We start from the raw sequence: 17,047 nt of genomic DNA, 5'->3' as shown, positions 1-17,047 counted from the left end.
TGAGAGACACCAAGGCCAAACAACAAGGTGCAACAGATAATGAAAAGACCAAAATGTGCAGGAGAGGAGAGGAGAGGAGAGGAGAGGAGAGGAGAGGAGAGGAGAGCAGAGGAGAAGAGAGGAGAGGAGAGCAGAGGAGAGGAGAGGAGAGGAGAGGAGAGCAGAGGAGAAGAGAGGAGAGGAGAGGGCTCCATGTAACCAGATGTGTCCCCCAGCAGTCTAAGCCTATAGCAGCATACTGTAGCTATAAAATGGTTCAGAGCTATATGTCATATAGGAAGGTTTTAAGTCTGGACTTAAATGTAGTTAGAGTGTCTGCCTCTCTGACCCATGGAGAGCTCTACCAGTCTGTTTTTATTTGAGCGGTATTGTGCTCTTGCAGGGATGAGTGGTGCACTCACATAATGGACTGTGTGCTCACGGGTTTGGTTTTCCACTTGTGGGTCTATTATGTGTTCCCACCTCAATTTGTATGTGCACGACTTTAGAGAGTAATTTAACACTGTAGACTAGGACCATGCAGATACATCCTCCAGTCAAGCTGCCTGCCCTGTCTGCTCAGCTCTCCTCTCAAGCTCTCATTTAAACTGACTCACACAGCAAAGCCAGCTATGTCAAAACACCCCAAAATATAAACGATGGATGGAGGACATATTGTACTATTCTCTACAGAAGAGTATGACTTGTGCCTTAATATAAATATATATAAAGTTAGAAAAAAACTTTGCTGAGTTGCTGTTTTTTTGTTGTTCTTTTTATTTCAAATGAAATAAGCTAAAAAAGTTTTACCATAGAAATTATTGTTCTAAAATGAAGACCTATAAAATATGACTCATACTACTGTTTGTTCAGGTCCAGGTCCAGGTCTTATCAGAGGTATGTAGATAGAAGGATAGATAGATAGATAGATAGATAGATAGATAGATAGATAGATAGATAGATAGATAGATAGATAGATAGATAGATAGATAGATAGATAGATAGATAGATAGATAGATAGATAGAAGGTTTTCCCTCACTTGTCAATGACTCTAAATTCTTGTCAGAGTCCAGACAGTCTGCTACAGTGTGTGTCTGTGTCACAGAGACCTGCTGTTCGACCAGCTGTACGCGCGGCTGTCAGAGAACACGGTTGCTAAGGGCGTCTTCCTGGAGGCGCTGGAGTCCTACATTGTGACGGACCGCCTCGGCCACCTCACCACTCCTCTGATGAGGGACCTGCTGGCTCATTACCATGGCAATGGTATGATGGACAACCTGGAGAGATGCATAGTCCATCTGGATGTCACCAGCCTGGACATACAACAGGTGTGTGTGTGTGTGTGTGTGTGTGTGTGTGTGTGTGTGTGTGTGTGTGTGTGTGTGTGTGTGTGTGTACAGTAAGTGTGATTTGTAAAAAAAAAAAAAAATCCATCGGTTCATATTTCTGTCTGTGTGTGTATGTGTGTGTGTAGGTGGTTCAAGTGTGTTGGGAGAACCAGCTCTATGATGCAATGATCTACGTTTTCAACAGTGGCATGAATGAATACATCACTCCTATGGAGGTAAGTCATGTGTGTTAAAGATGATGTTATCATTGTATTAATGTCAGTATAACCAACATGATGATGCTTAATCTGTTTGCAGTAATCATTTTTTACATTGATTTTTTAATAATTTCGATTGGGGACTGTGCATCAATAATTAATCACATACCTCTATGTACTTAATGTTTTCAGAAACTCTTTGCAGTGATTGGACCACCTCTCAGGGAGGGGAGGAGCCTCACAGGTAAGGCTGGAAACCACCCCCCCCACAGCACCACCTGTTCAACAACAACAACAACAATTTTATTTATATAGCACATTTCATGCGACAAGTGCAAACTCAGTGTGCTTCACAAAAACAAAACAAAACAAAACAGAGCACAACATAAGAAATACACGTTTTAGAAGCAGGTGTGAGTCTCTGACTGATGTTTTTCTTCTTGGGCAGATGAAGAAGTGGTGATGGGAAACAAACTTCTGGTGTACATCAGGTCAGTTCATCCACTTAACTCCTCAGAACATTAGTCTGTGCAGCTGTGGTTGATTCCTGTCTGTACCTAAGACAACGTGTTCACTGTCAAAGAGGCAACATTCATGTGTACATGAGACATTTCATTCAGAGATTATAGAAAATGAGATTCTGACTGACTGACAGACTGAAATGTTAGCGGTGCCAGGATGGAGAGAGAGAAGGAAACAACACAGTGACACATACAAACAGTGGAAAAAAACCATGAGACTGTGCTCCCACTTCAATATTTTTAATTCAATTTAATTGTTCTTTGCTCGTGACCCCTGGCATATTTTTATTTCTATTTATACTACGACTATGTATGTTTTGTAAATGAGTGATAAATAAAGCTGAGAAACAGAAAACAGTGGAAAAAAATAAGTTGAGTTGTTTCACTTTCACTGACAGGCTAATGATTCTTAACAATAATGTCGCTCAACAACTGCTGTGTGTGTTGTATAGCTGCTGTCTCGCAGGAAGAGCGTATCCACTCGGAGACATCCCAGAAGACCTTGTGGTTCAAATCAAGAACCAGGTATGTAGATGCTGTTTGTGTGTGATGGACATCAGAAGGGGGTTGTGTGTGCGCACGTGTGTGTGTGGATTGTATCAGAAGAAGTCTGTATGGAATTTAGTCTGGATTGAATGAATCAGTTTTTTTAATCAGTATTTTCACACCGTGGTCTGTCACAGTTTTGTCTTTTACAGTTTGAACTACTGCTGTTCACTGACTATATGGAGGTGTGTGTGTTTGTGTGTGTCAGGTGTTTGACTTCCTGATCCACCTCCACTCAGCCGACCTATCAGAGGAGGAGGAGGTTTTCCCTTTCATCCGTACCCTCCTCCACTTTGACACCAGGGAGTTCCTCAATGTCCTCGCCATGGTGAGAAGTCTTCATGTTATTCTAACTGTTGTCAGGCAGGTAGATGTGTGTTTACATGCTCAACAGACTGGATGACTGCATATTGAACAGATACATCACTGGAAACTTTGCGTCTCATAACAATGGGACATTGTTCCTCATCACTTCCTGTCATGGCTGCCTACAACAATATACAGATGTTGAATCAAGGCAGAGTCAATGTTTTTATGACAATAACAATGTCTTTCTTACATATTGAGCTGAGGTTGTGTTTTCTTCTCCTGTCAAAGATCAGATTTTCTTTCAGAGTTTAGTTTTCTGATATGCAAAGTTTGGCTCTTTCTTCATTTCAGACATTTGAAGACTTTAAGAATGACAAACAGGCACTTGAGTACCAGCAGAGGATAGTGGACATCTTACTTCAGGTAAAACCATCCACCATGCTGCTGTGTTTGTTCATGTGGTGATAATAAAGATCGAGCTCATCTAGACAGCTGCATGTGGGGCCAGACGTTTGTGCTGTTCATATCAACTGCAATAGCCGTAGTTATTCTTTGTGTTTTCTTCTTTGCCTCAATAACATCTCTGTCTGGTTACCTAGGTGATGGTGGACAACCCTGACTTTACTCCCTCCCAGGTGGGCGGGCTCTTTACCTTCTTGGCTCGACAGCTGGCCAAGCCCGACAACACGCTTTTTGTGAACAGGAAGCTCTTTGATCAGGTAACCAATCAGAACTCTTGGGTTCATCAGATGATGGTCAGTTGATCTACAGATTTTAATATCTATACCAAAGTCACCTCTTCATCTCTTGATGCTACCAAGGTCACAAAACACAAGGCTCCTGGATGTATTGAATCCTCAGCTCACCTTCTCTGACCACGTTGTAACTGTATCCTTGTTGTTTGTCTTTGCTCTATATGACATCAGACAAGGCAGGCTTTACCTGACACAATGGTATTTAACTGGTCTTGCTTAAAGCAAGGGTGTCAAACTCATTATAGTTCAGGGGCCACAAACAGCACAATTGGATCTCAAGTGGGCCGGACCAGTAAAATAATAGCATGATAAGATAAGATCTAAATAAAAAGAAGAACTTTTCCCTTTGTATAAGATGTTTACAGTTAATGAACTATTCTTTTACAAAATATATTATGAACAATCTGAAATTTCTTGATAAAAACACATGCGCAATTTCAACATTATGCCTCTTCTGCCTTCTATGTAATTTTCACACTTGGCAAATTCATACTGAGGGCCAGATTGGACTCCCTGCTGGACCAGTTTTGGCCTGCGGGCTGCACGTTTGACGCCCTTGGTTTAAAGGGATAGTTTATCTTTTTTTTTTTTTTTTAAGTATATTTTTTGGGCATTTATGCCTTTATAGATAGCACAGTTGAGACAGACAGGAAACGGGGAGGCAGAGAGGGGGAATGACATGCAGTAAATGGCGCCCGGTGGGGGGCTCGAACCAGGGCCGACTGCGGCGAGGGCTGTGCCTCTATACATGGGGCGCCCGCTCTAACCACTACGCCACGCGACGCCCCAGTTTATCTTTTTTGAAGTGGGGTTGTATGAGCTACAAATGCCCATTTAGTACACTAGATGCAGTAGAAAGGTCTCTGCCCCCCCCCCACTGAGAGGTCCACATGAGGGACAATTGATCAACGTATCAACGGAGTTCCAAGGAGTACTGAGTGAGTTAGTTAGTTCCAAATAAAAAAAAACTTTTTTCCAACCAGCTGATGCATTTAAAATTTTTACTTTAGATCGTACTCTTGAACTGGTGTATTATTTGAGATGGGACTTCTCGTAGGCAGCAAAAATACGCTGATTAACCCTCCTTCATTCACAACAGTTTACTGCCTGTGTCTCATGCAGCACGATGCGCCGGTGTTTTTCAGTGGGGGGGAGCAGAGACCTTTCTACTGCATCTAGTGAACTAAATGGGCATTTGTAGCTCATACAACCCCACTTCAAAAAAGCTGAACTATCCCTTTAATATGGCAAATAATTGTATTTATACCACATACAGTACAGTCCCAGTCAAAGGTTTAGGCTCCAGTGAAGTCTGTTAGATCATTTCAGACCAGATCCTCCAGCATCAGTCACCTTCATCTTCACTGTCTCTGCAGGTTCTGGAGTTCTTGTGTTGCCCAGACGACGACTCCCGACACACTGAGAGGCAGCAGGTTGGTGAACACACACACACACACACACACACACACACACTGGTGTCTGCAGCCTGTACTGCACTAGATGACTTCATCCTGTCATGTGACTGATTTTACTGTGACTTGTTGCAGGTCTTGTTGGAGCTTCTGCAGGTCGGTGGTGTGGTCCAGTTTAATGAAGGAAGGCTGTTGGAACTGGCAGAGAAGGCCAAGTTGTGAGTATCTGACTGAATATGGTTTTAGTTCAGTATTGAGCCAGTAGGTGGAGCTTGTGTGCTTAGCATTTGTAGGAGATTATTGCTGGTTTTCTTTCTTCGCCTACAGTACATCTGTCCTCTTTTTGAATCACTCAGACTAAGAATTGTATTTTTACACCATTTGGACAGTGTTTATATAAAATAGTGGCGCTCAATGTATTTAATGTATTGTGTATGTATTCAATGTACGTAGACTGGAAACTTATTTGTTTTTTAAAGGGATAGATTAACATTTTGGCAAATCTCCTATTGCCATAATCCCTATAGTTTTAGGAGTAGGTTCATTACCTTTAATTGTCGGTGCAAGTTATTTTGAGATTGGCGGGGCAGAGACATGAGCTGCTCAGGTGACGCAATGGGGGCATATGGTATTTCCCTCATCAAACTAAATAAACAATCCAACAACTCCAAAACGCTCTTGTGGACAAGTTGTGACCATTATTCCGTTATTATCTCAGCGTGGTGAATGTGCAGGTCACAACTTGTCCACAAGAGCGTTTTGGAGTTGTTAGATTGTGTATTTGATGAGTTTGATGAGGTTAAAGGCGAAAATACCGCGTGCCGTGCAGGGTTCGAGTCTCTGCCCCGCCGATCTAAAAACAGCTTGCACCGACAATTACTGTAAAGGTAATGAATCTACTCCTAAAATTATAGGGATCATGGCAATAGGAGATTTGCCAAAATGTTAAACTATCCCTTTAAAGTTCATTGGGAGTATCAATGATGAAAATTGCTGTTGCCATTGGAAACGGATAATTAGACTGACCTGAGGTAATTTGATGTAAACCAACTGATTATTCAGCAGCCATGTTTGACTTTCCTCCTTCTTCACCTCCAGTTACCAGATCTGTGAATTTTTGTATGAGAAGCAACATCTGTACGACAGGATCATCGACTGCTACCTGAGAGATCCACTGAGAAAGGTGACACACGTTCACATCAAACCAACATGTGTCTGGTGAACATGTGGATGTGTTGAATTTACATGCGTGTGTGTGTGTGTGTGTGTGTGTGTGCGCGTAGGTGGAGATTTTCAGCTACATCCACAACCTGCTGTCCATGCCTGGCTACAGTCCTGAGGAGCAACACACAGTCAGGGACAAAGCACTACTTCACTTTCAGGTCAGAACACATAAGACAAAACTTTACTCATCAGGTTCTGGTGTGGATCCACACTGGTTCAGCACCAGTTTTTACTTAATTTTAAAAGGTTTTGCAAATGCGGTTTGCCCCTGTGCATGAACATTCTCCGACATGATTCCACAGGAGCTGGTGACCTTTGACCCCAGCAGGTCAGCAGACATGGTGCTGTTTCACTTCACTGATGAGGTGCAGCAGATCATCTCTGAGTTCAAGGTAAGTGATGGTGTGAATTTAACTGGTGACGTTAGATCACTAACACTCACTGAAAACATCTGCATCCACACTGATCAAGGCCATTTTCACTTACACTGACCTGATGACTGTCAGAGGAAACTCTCCTATGTAAAGTACATAAGATGTGATTTATTGGATGGTGTCTGAGGAAGAGTATCATGATGTAAGTCTATTACACCCTGAGTCACTGCTGTTCAATCAGCATTGATACAAACTGAGCAGGTTGGATTTGACAGCTTTTACCTCATGGCCCTGTTCAACTCTTTTCTTTAAAGGAGAATTCCGGTCATTTTTGACCCCTAAATCGTTGTCCTGATGGTCACCCAGTGTTTGGGGGAGCAAAGAACGCGACTAAAATTGATGCAGGCAAACCGGAGTTACACCATGGCTAGACGGCGCTAGCGATAGCGACAACGCTAACCTATAGGGGCAGTTCTTTCAACCACAACAAACACTCAAAAAACAAGCGGTAGCAACAGAGCTAACCCAGTACCCCACACGTTAAAATTACGATATAAACGATGGAGGGCTCTATCGTACGATAGACATTTTTATATCGCACTACGATATACTGTATAGTAATATCGCACAGCACTACCAGTATGTATTATTTTCTATTTAGGGTCAGATGATGATGTAATCCTCTGTCTGTGTGTCTTTAGGATGACCAGCTCCTCTTCCAGTTCCTCAGAGCTTTCCTGGAGCCTCGGTATGTTTTCCCTTTCGTTCTTGTGAGAACTCTGTCCAGCAGTCTGTGTTTGCCCTCTCTCCTCTCTCCTTCTGCTCTTCATCACCCTCCCTTGCTGTCTCTCAGGGAAGGCCATCATTCAACGACCATCCTGCCTATGGAACGTGACCTCCACGAGCGTCTGCTGGACCTAATGTGTCGCTTTGCCCCCGAGCAGCTGCTGAGCTTCCTCCAGACCTCCCAGCACTACAGACTAGAGGAAGCCATACAGGTACTGTGTGCTCTACTTTGATGTACTGTATTCAGATGAAGCCTGAACAGGAATCAAACAGTGTGACATGATGTCCTGCTCTCCCTACAGAGCCAGAACCACACAGTTTAGTTCCAGCTGTGACACAAGTGTTCATCTCTTTCAGGTGACAGAGAAGTATCACCACAGTGAGGCCACAGCCTATCTACTGGAGAAGAAGGGGAATGTTCATGGAGCTTTCTCTGTCCTGCTGGAGGTAGATATACTACACACACATACTGCACTTTATACACACTCTAGACCAGTGGTCCCAGTTTTTTGGCTCGTGACCCCATGTGAACTCGATTTATATTTTTGGGAAAGTGAAAGTATAGATACAGTTGTTTAAAGCCCCAGTATGTAACTTATTTGGCTTTTTATTAGCAAAAATCAAATATTGCTTTCATAAATACGTATTTCACTGAAGTGGAATCACACCTGCATACAAATGAAAGCTTTCTCGTACCTTAGAATGAGTTGTTAAATCGTTACAAATACATAAGTGGGGGCGCACCAAACCGAGGCGGCCATGTTGCATCGCCATTTTTTACATTGAGTGGCAGCGTGACCGTAGGTAACCATGGAAACTCACCGGAGCTGTCGGCTCGGGGAGAAAGTTTTCCAGGTAGCGCCTGTTAAAACTGTCACCACTGTGTAGTGTGAGGAAGGACGGAGGCACTGATGTTGCATTCAGGTGCAGTCAGGCAGACGGCCGTCGGCAAACCAACCGGATGTCATTTTACTCGATGAGAGAAAGACGGTAAAACGTGGGTCAGGTGAACAATATGACATCACCATGACAACATATTGTCACACCTGTATTGTTTTGCCTCGTGCTGGCGGACCACTTGTTTACATAGACGCTTGTTTATCCTGCTACATGCAGCGTCTGTTGTCAGTCAGACGTCTGCCCGATTTCACATGAATGCAACATCAAGAATACGTTCTTGAATAATGCAACCGCACCGCTGGATGGGGGGAATTCCTACACATTATACCTTTAATATTGTGTGTGGTGTTTTTAATCATAATTTTATTTACATTTCAGGCACCCCCACATGGGGTCCCGACCCCAAGGTTAAAAAACACTGGATGTACAGATTACACACACGACACATAATACATGGTTCACTCACTACACACACTATTCCATTTAATTCTTGGTTACGGTAATAAATAAATGTATAAACAATTAAATGAGCAAATTGATTTGTCTATGAATATAGAAATAAACGTATGAATACATAAACTAATCTTGAAATGTGTAAATAAATGCTCACATAAATAAATACTTAAAGGTACATTGTGTAAATTCTCCTGTTATCTATTCACGAAAACCGATTATTACGTTCAAAAGTATGTTTTTCATTCATCAATAATTACCCCCATCAACAAACTTAAGTGTTCCTTTCAGCTCTGAATTAGCCGTTTATATCATTCATATCTACATGGAGCGGGTAAGCTCGGTGGTGGCTGACATGTCGTGTCGCCATGTTTTTACGTTCAGTGGCAGCGTGATGATAGGAAACTCAGCTGAGACACCGGAGCTGTCGGCTCAGGTCGAGGTGGCGGTGCAGTGAGGACTGCACCTGAATGCTGCATTCAGGTGCAGTCGGGCAGACGGCCGTCGGTAACAAACCAGATGTAATTTTAGTCACAGAAGTGGAGAGAAAGCCGGTAAAACGTGGGTCAGGTCAACAATGCGACATCGCCATGACAACATATTGTCACGTGTATTGTTTTGCCTCGTGCTGACGGACCACTTGTTTACATAAAGGCCTGTTTAAGCCGTTACCTGCAGCGGCTGTTGTCCGTCTGCCATCTAACCGATTTCACGTGAATGCAGCATGAAAAATACGACTGAGTTGCTTGCGATCTACAACCGCACCGCTAGATGGGAGTAATTCTTACACAATATACCTTTAAATAAATGCATGAAAGACGTGTGTGAAACAGAAATGGCACGTTCATTTCCACAGTTTATTTTGCATTTACTGCCATTTAATTATGTAACAGTTTCTTTTTTATACTATAGTAAATAAGTCATTTTTTGTCTTTCATACATTACACTGTACATTGTGAACACTACAGTGAGTACGCAACTTCCCCACTGATGTGTGTGTGTGTGTGTGTGTGTGTGTGTGTGTACAGACACTTAGGGACAAACTTCATCTCCTCACTGCTGAGAGTGAGACGGGACCTGAAGGACCTGATGGAGGACAGGGTGAAGACAAGAGCTCAACTCTGACCAGGGTCAAGGACTCACTCAACGACATCATCGCCCTGTGTCACCGCAGCTCGCACAACCTCTACCTGCCACAGAGAGAGGTGTGTGTTTGCGTGTGCGCGTGCATGCATTCATGAGCGTGTGTGTGTGTATTTGTTACTCTGCTCATTCATGGCTCTCCCCCCTCACAGGCTCTGTGGTTTCCTCTTCTGGAGACGATGATGGCCTCACAGAAACTAGTGACAGGACTTGATACCAAACACAGCTCTGAGGGTAAATACGCCCCCAACACACACACACACCCACACACACACACACGCACACACACACACACACACACACACCTGTACAGTATTTTTGTGTATTGTGTAAAATGTAACGGTATAAAATTTCAAAAACAGGTATTTCAAGGTTAAGTATTTCAAACTATTGTTCCAAATCTTCTGTATGTGTTAGAACTATTTCCCCAGTGACAGCAGCAGGACAGACCCTGTCTCTGTGTTCAGAGGTTTATCAGTGAGAAGAATAGAACTGTTGATTAAAAAGATGTTTGTGTTATTTTCCAGTGCTGAAGGAGATGACAATGAAGGTTCTCAACTGTATGAGCAGCTTCATCACTCTGCCTGCCATCATCCAGAGAATACTGCAGGTGTGTGTGTGTGCACATGTGTACTGCATATCACACTTTGTAACATCTTTAGCATCTTTAATAAACTTTGTTCAGTCAGTTCAGTCGGACTCAGTTAAAGGGATAGTTCGGGTCTTTTGATATGAATCTATATGGCATCCCCATCACCAGTTACCTGCTGTGACACTGACTTTCCCCGGACTGCGTCCCATGAGTGGAGTTCCGGCCTGGTTTCGGTGCTGATGAATGTAGTCCGGCTAGTTGGCTGGGGTCACGAAAATAAAGCGTTTTGCTTCTCAAAACAATATGCGTTCAAAAGAGTGATACATTTGTATGCCATATAGATTCATATCAAAAGACCCGAACTATCCCTTTAAGGTCTGCGCTGATCATAATAATCAAGAAGCAGGGAGCACAGTTTGGAGTGAAGGGTCCTAAAAACAAGTCTGCTTTCACATTGACATCATTTTGTGAAGACTAATGGAGAAACTCTGTCTTTATGAAGTTAAAACTACAACATAATGAAGGGAGGAGTCTCAAGACTATACACACTTATACGTTTAATTTAATTAGTTTAGTTCATTATTGTCACCATCCTCATCATGACATGAGAAAGATGAAGTTCTGATGATGATGATGAATGTCATTGTTATTAACATTGTGACCCGTGACCCTGTTAGGACCCAGTCTATGGGAAAGGAAAACTGGCAGAGATCCAAGGCCTCATCCTGGGTATGCTGGACACCTTTAACTACGAACAGGTAACTGTGTATTCCCAAAACTATATGTGTTTCAAAACATAAAACTACAAAATAACTAATGATCTCCTGTGCATGGTCAAAAGACACAACTGTTCATCACAGTTTCAGTTTCACAATTTTGAGTTCATAATGGTAAAATGTACTGTTTGGCATGTACAGGCTTGAGTGGATCACATTGCTAGAGCAAGAGAATATGTTAAAGGTTATAGACTCAGCTAGCCTCAACTTCAACTTTACCATTATTTGCAATACTAATTTACAGGCTGGATCCCTGTACCTAAGTGTTGTAGCCAGTGGATGACCAAACCACAAACATGCGTTCAGGAACAAGAGCTTTAATAATGCTGTCGGTTTCTGTTGTAGACGTTACTTGAAACGACCACCAGTCTGTTGAACCACGACCTCCACTGGTCCCTGGCTCACCTGCGTGCTGCTGTCACCAAGGGGCTCCACCCTCGACAGGACTACTGCAACATCTGCCTGCAGCAGTACAAGAGGAGGCAGGACTCAGCAGAGGAGATCATTGTGTTCAGGTCAGACACCTTCCACACACAGCTTAGTCTGCTGCTCTCTGTCTCATACTGAAACCACAGCCATAGATGGAGCCAGGACAGCGGATCATAGAGCATGTCCAGGAACTCCTCTGGTCACTCACAGTCTTCTTCTTGTTCTGATAGAAGCTACAGTTTTGTCTCAATGAGCCCAAATGTGAGACCAGCACCAAGGCAGAACATTTCTTAGCTTTTTTACCTGCCTCTGCCTTGGGTGTGTCTGTCGTCGTGGTAACCTCTCAAATTGCTGTGGCAGCTGAGGCCAATCGTTCATTAGAGATTTAGAGATTAGAGATAAGAGATAGTTTGTCAACTATTGCACTGATATTTCTGAGCCCTTTTCCCCCATACGTTTATATGAAGTCTCTGTGAAACACACACACTGGTACAAACACACACACACAGGTAACTTTATGTGAAAATAGATATTTTTAGTTGAGTTTGAGAGGTACATTTCAACTGAATCCCACTTAGTAAACACTAAAGTTGCGTTCACACCGGACCTTTTTTATTTACATATTAAGTCAATGCAAATGGGTGACTGAGTGATTAATCGCTCAGGCGAAAAATGGCTGGGGCTCCGAGCAACAGCGACAGAGCAAAATATCGCTCGAGATGGGAAATACCAAGGCTCTGGCCGTCAGTCGCTCAGCGCTGATTGGCTGCCGTAATCCCGGTGGTGCCGGTGTGTACAGAGAAGACATGGCAGTGGGCATGATGTCATCAAAGCGAAAAGGCGAGTCTGTGCCAAATTAATGAGTGATTGCAGCTGAGCGACAGAGTGATAACAAAGGAGCGATACGAGCGACAGCGACAAAAATAAAAGGTCCGGTGTGAATGTACCTTTAGCAGGTAAAATCACCATGGCAACCTCTGAGCGCAGGCTGACACACAGGTGTTTTAAATCAGGTCATTAGGAACATCTGGGATGTTTGTGGTGTTTATCACCTATTAATGTCAAAGTCCACTTTAACACACACACAGGATGACAGCTTGTTATAGAACAGTAAGTGTGTAATACATTTGTCTAGGACATGTATGCAGGCTGCTACATACATGTAGTATATACATACAGGTGCATGGACAGGACATTAGTGCATGTTCAGTTAAAGTGCATCACAATACATCTAAGAATATAAATACAAAAACCACGATCATACAATCACACTACACTACACTCATCGTCGATAAAGCTTTAAATTCAGGAGACCCACCGAAAATGGGATGAAGGAGTTCCTGTTGCGCTTTTTATTCTTAACTGGAACTGTATAGCGTCTGCCAGATGGAAGCAGCTGGTATTCACTGTGTAGGACATGAGGGGGATCAGTGGTGATTTTCTTAGCCTGTCTGATAATGATTTTATCAAAAAGCATCTGCAGGGAAGGGTATTCTTTCACCCCCATCACTTTCATTGCAAAATGAACCAGTCTGTGTATCTGATTAGCTGTGTCTACATTATGCGCCCCCTGACCTTAAGGCTGTGGGTTTGATTCCCATGTTGACAGAGATCACACCTTATGATGATTGGAGGTGTTTTTTCCTGTACTTTCTTTGGGGAGAGGCTGAAGACAGTATAAGTGACGAGAAGTCGGTTTCCACTGACAGCTGAAGTAAACAGTGAATGTGTGTCTGTGTGTGTGTGGTCAGCTGTGGCCACCTGTACCACCTCCAGTGCCTGCAGCAGAAGGACTGTGGGCGGGGCCTGCCTTCAGAGCTGCAGCAGCGGTGGAACTGCTACAAGTGTTCGTCCAGCCAGGGGGGACGAGCAGGGTCCTCGGTGGAAGCAAAGGGAGGCCGCAGCGCGTCGCTGGCTCAGGTGTGTGATCTATCATACATACAGTCATGTAGTGACTCTAGTGAGATGGATGATATGACATTGAAGTAGAAGGAACTCAGCCACAGTTAAAGCTATACAGAAAAGTTTGAAAAAAATTGAATTTAAGCCCACTCTGGGTCATAAAATTAGTGTAATAACTCATCTATCAGACGTTGTAGGCGCACGGATTATACGTCAGCCTGCTCATGATTCACCAGCCACTGATATTGGATCCGTCATCTGTCAATCAAACGTCTGAGACAACACACACACACACGGAGCTCGGTCTCACCCCAAGCTTTGAATATCCCGCCCGCTCGATAGCGACCAATGAAATTTGTTTTCCTTACTCGGGTAAACTCGTGCGGCAACTCGTGACAACTCGGCGCGACAAACAGGACAAACGGCCATTTCTGTACACCTTTAAATATCTGGTTCACACTTGAATTGATTGATTTAAATTGATTCAGTTTTAGTTGACATACATTAGACTAGATAAGTGTTAAAGGAGAATTCTGGTCATTTTTGACCCCTAAATCGTTGTCCTGATGGTCACACAGTGTTGGGGGGAGCAAAAAACGCGACTAAAATTGATGCAGGCAAACCAGAGTTACACCATGGCTACCCTAGGGATAGCGACAACACTAACCTATGGGGGCAATTCTTTCAACCACAACAAACACTCAAAAAACAATCAAATATCTATGGTACATGACTGGAATCCTTATGACACACCACTGAACTCATATAGTGTACAGTATAAACAGTATAAACTTTGTGTTTTTGCATGTAGTCACTCACCTCAGACAGCCGAACTCTGAAACATCCTGGAAAGACATTACTATCCGATCGCAGAGTGCCTGCTCTCCCCGCCACAGAAACAAACACTTTTCTTGTTGTGATGATTTCTTTACAAAAATTGTGTCATGCCCTGTCCTCTGTCTCTCAGACTCATGTCACATCAATCCATCATGACGCAGGAGGAGAAGCTCACAGGAAGAAGGTGAGGGTTGTCTGATCTCTGCTCTGTATTGTAGTAGTGTTGTGTTAATGGTTGATTATCATTGATCAACAATCAGAACTATCGCCTGATGCTCATGTCATGTGATATTTGATCTGTTTCGTCATTCATATATTAATTTATTAAAAGTAGCTTATTAAATGAATACTACATTTTATTTGTCTGACATATTTCAGCATTAATAACTGCATATAAGCATGATTGAAACATACACACATACACACTCCCATCAGCTGATACTGGAGCTGCTGTGCTGTGAGTTAAGGTTGGAGGAGATCGCTGCAGAACAGAGTGACTCACAGGACATCTTACTGTGCAGCTGCACTATTTGTTTATTACATAGACTTTTTCACACTCTGTATTTCTTCCTCTTCTTTGCCGTGATCCAGCTGTTTGTTGAGGCGACACTGGACCTTCAACAGGAGCAGTCCTGGGATCAGCTACGCTCTCTGTACCGAGGACCGTCCAGGGTATGACTCTGACTGTTATCACTAAAAATCAGTCAATGTTTCCTGGGTTTGATTGGATGGTAGCTCTTAGAGACTGGTCCATGGCCATGGTGCTGTGACTGATTCAGTTATTCTTCATTTAAACAAGCATCTGTGATGAAAATATGATGATCTTTATGTCTGTTGAGTCCTACACCAGCACAGTGAGACACTGAGTTGACAGCAGTAACTGCTAATATTAGCTCCTATGAGTGATCTTCATTATCTAACACAGTGTTTTTCAACGTGGGGTCCGGGGACCCCCAGGGGTCCTTGAGAAGGTTGAAGGGGGTCCCCAACTTTTTCTTGAAATGTTACCAATTTTTCTAGAATTGTTAAACTTTTTCTAGATTTTTTTTTTTTTTACCACTTTTTCTAGATTTTTTTTTTTTGAAATGTTACCACTTTTTTTCTAGAAAATTTGTAACTTTTTTTGTTTGTTTTTTTTTTTTTTAACTTTTTACTTTTTACTACTTCTTCCTAGAAATGTGTGAATGTTTTTGGAGAATATTTTTTCCAGAAATTTCTCTATAATATTTCCAAAAATTCACGCCATTGGCCCTAATTTGAATGTACAAAACTTAATTCAGTCTCGGGACAAATATTTGTGTATTTCTGGTGTTTGCTTCAATATTTTGTCCAATAGGGGGTCTGTGGTCTAATTTGTGTAAATTTAGGGGTCCTTGATGTAAAAAAGTTTGAGAACCACTGATCTAACATGTTTAGAACAGGACATTTAGACGTTCTTCTATCCATTTGTTACAGATTGAAGAATTCACATTTCTCCTCCTGAGCAATATGAACTGAACCTCTATACGTAGCTAAAGCACTGTCCTGAGATCAGAAACACCTGTTTCATAGGTGATGGGACCTTTGTTAAGTCTCTTTGCCTCTCTCTGTCTGTCTCTCCTCCCTGCAGCTGTCCATCCTCTCGGACCTGTCCGTCTCCCACAGCTCAGAGAAGTCAGGACTTCTCCTCCCAGCTCAACCAGGATCAGAGATGTTCCAGCTCAAACTGTGTCCTCCACCTCTGCTGGAGGAGTAGCCCTGAGCTGGTTCAGGATCAGTGTTTCCGTCTTTTGTCAAGTGGAATTGACTAAAACGCATTGTGGTTTCTTATGATTTAATATTTATGATGAAAAAATAAAATGTATGATTAATGGATGTTATACCATGTTTATTTCAAAACAACTTGAGTCGCCGCTGTAAATGCTTTAAAGTATGTAGACAGAAAATGATGCTCATTTCAGTTTGTTTGAAATCTCTGTACTTTGTTTTAACAGAAACAAACTTCTGTTTGTCAAACCAAGGAAAGGGAAGATTTAACCTGTAAATAGTTATCCTCAGTGAATCTGTTGAAGTGTATATAGCCTACTGTACAGAGATGTTCTCTGTTCTTTCTTTTTGATGGAGGGAAAACATTGAAGCAGAAATGGTTCTTTAAATACGTCATCTCTTCACTTCAGTCTTTCTCAGCAGGATTGATGGAAATAAATGAATCACAAGTGACCATGAGGAGATGGTGGGAGAAAATGAAAGACAAGGATTCTGGGATCAGTTTAGTCTCTGTCCTTTCACTCAGATGTTCTTAAATGAGCTCAGAAACTAAAACCCGTCTGCTCTCATCTGTAGTTCGGGAATAGCAGCTCGTGGATGAGTCATATTCATCTCTAATCTACATATTGGATACTAAAGTATAAAGCTGATTGTTAAAAGCTCTTTCTAAATGCTGCATTTCCATCATGGTCTGTTCATGTCAGCACATCACTCTGATGAGGAATAAAACACAGTGATCAAAGGAGACACCAACAGTCTTCACCAGCAGAGTTTCATCTCATTTCTCACTCCTTATGGACAAATGTGGATGTTTGC

At 42.5% G+C, this 17,047-nt stretch overlaps 1 protein-coding gene across 2 annotated transcripts in view; it reads left to right on the top strand.

Moving 5' to 3' along the window:
- The window catches only part of vps8 (VPS8 subunit of CORVET complex), a 48,590-nt gene extending 32,251 nt beyond the window's left edge, over positions 1–16,339 (top strand). For both annotated transcript variants that reach the window (XM_085800853.1, XM_085800852.1), the window contains exons 21-45: positions 1,086–1,308; positions 1,455–1,544; positions 1,719–1,770; positions 1,975–2,017; positions 2,500–2,572; positions 2,802–2,921; positions 3,254–3,325; positions 3,502–3,621; positions 5,034–5,090; positions 5,205–5,287; positions 6,168–6,252; positions 6,353–6,451; positions 6,596–6,685; positions 7,369–7,415; positions 7,521–7,665; positions 7,811–7,900; positions 9,835–10,011; positions 10,102–10,183; positions 10,477–10,559; positions 11,219–11,299; positions 11,663–11,832; positions 13,498–13,666; positions 14,616–14,669; positions 15,077–15,157; positions 16,095–16,339. In XM_085800853.1, coding sequence (XP_085656979.1) covers positions 1,086–1,308; positions 1,455–1,544; positions 1,719–1,770; positions 1,975–2,017; positions 2,500–2,572; positions 2,802–2,921; positions 3,254–3,325; positions 3,502–3,621; positions 5,034–5,090; positions 5,205–5,287; positions 6,168–6,252; positions 6,353–6,451; positions 6,596–6,685; positions 7,369–7,415; positions 7,521–7,665; positions 7,811–7,900; positions 9,835–10,011; positions 10,102–10,183; positions 10,477–10,559; positions 11,219–11,299; positions 11,663–11,832; positions 13,498–13,666; positions 14,616–14,669; positions 15,077–15,157; positions 16,095–16,220 — 2,512 coding nt within the window. In that variant the 3' untranslated portion in view covers positions 16,221–16,339. The remainder of the gene's footprint in view (positions 1–1,085; positions 1,309–1,454; positions 1,545–1,718; positions 1,771–1,974; positions 2,018–2,499; positions 2,573–2,801; positions 2,922–3,253; positions 3,326–3,501; positions 3,622–5,033; positions 5,091–5,204; positions 5,288–6,167; positions 6,253–6,352; positions 6,452–6,595; positions 6,686–7,368; positions 7,416–7,520; positions 7,666–7,810; positions 7,901–9,834; positions 10,012–10,101; positions 10,184–10,476; positions 10,560–11,218; positions 11,300–11,662; positions 11,833–13,497; positions 13,667–14,615; positions 14,670–15,076; positions 15,158–16,094) is intronic.
- Positions 16,340–17,047: the final 708 nt, after the last annotated feature.

Source organism: Trachurus japonicus, chromosome 15 (genome assembly GCF_045865225.1).
Source record: "Trachurus japonicus isolate A0001 chromosome 15, Traja_1.0".
In the NCBI taxonomy this organism is placed as follows: Eukaryota; Metazoa; Chordata; class Actinopteri; order Carangiformes; family Carangidae; genus Trachurus; species Trachurus japonicus.
Note: the sequence above shows the minus strand (reverse complement) of the source record. Positions and strands in the feature narration are given on the sequence as shown.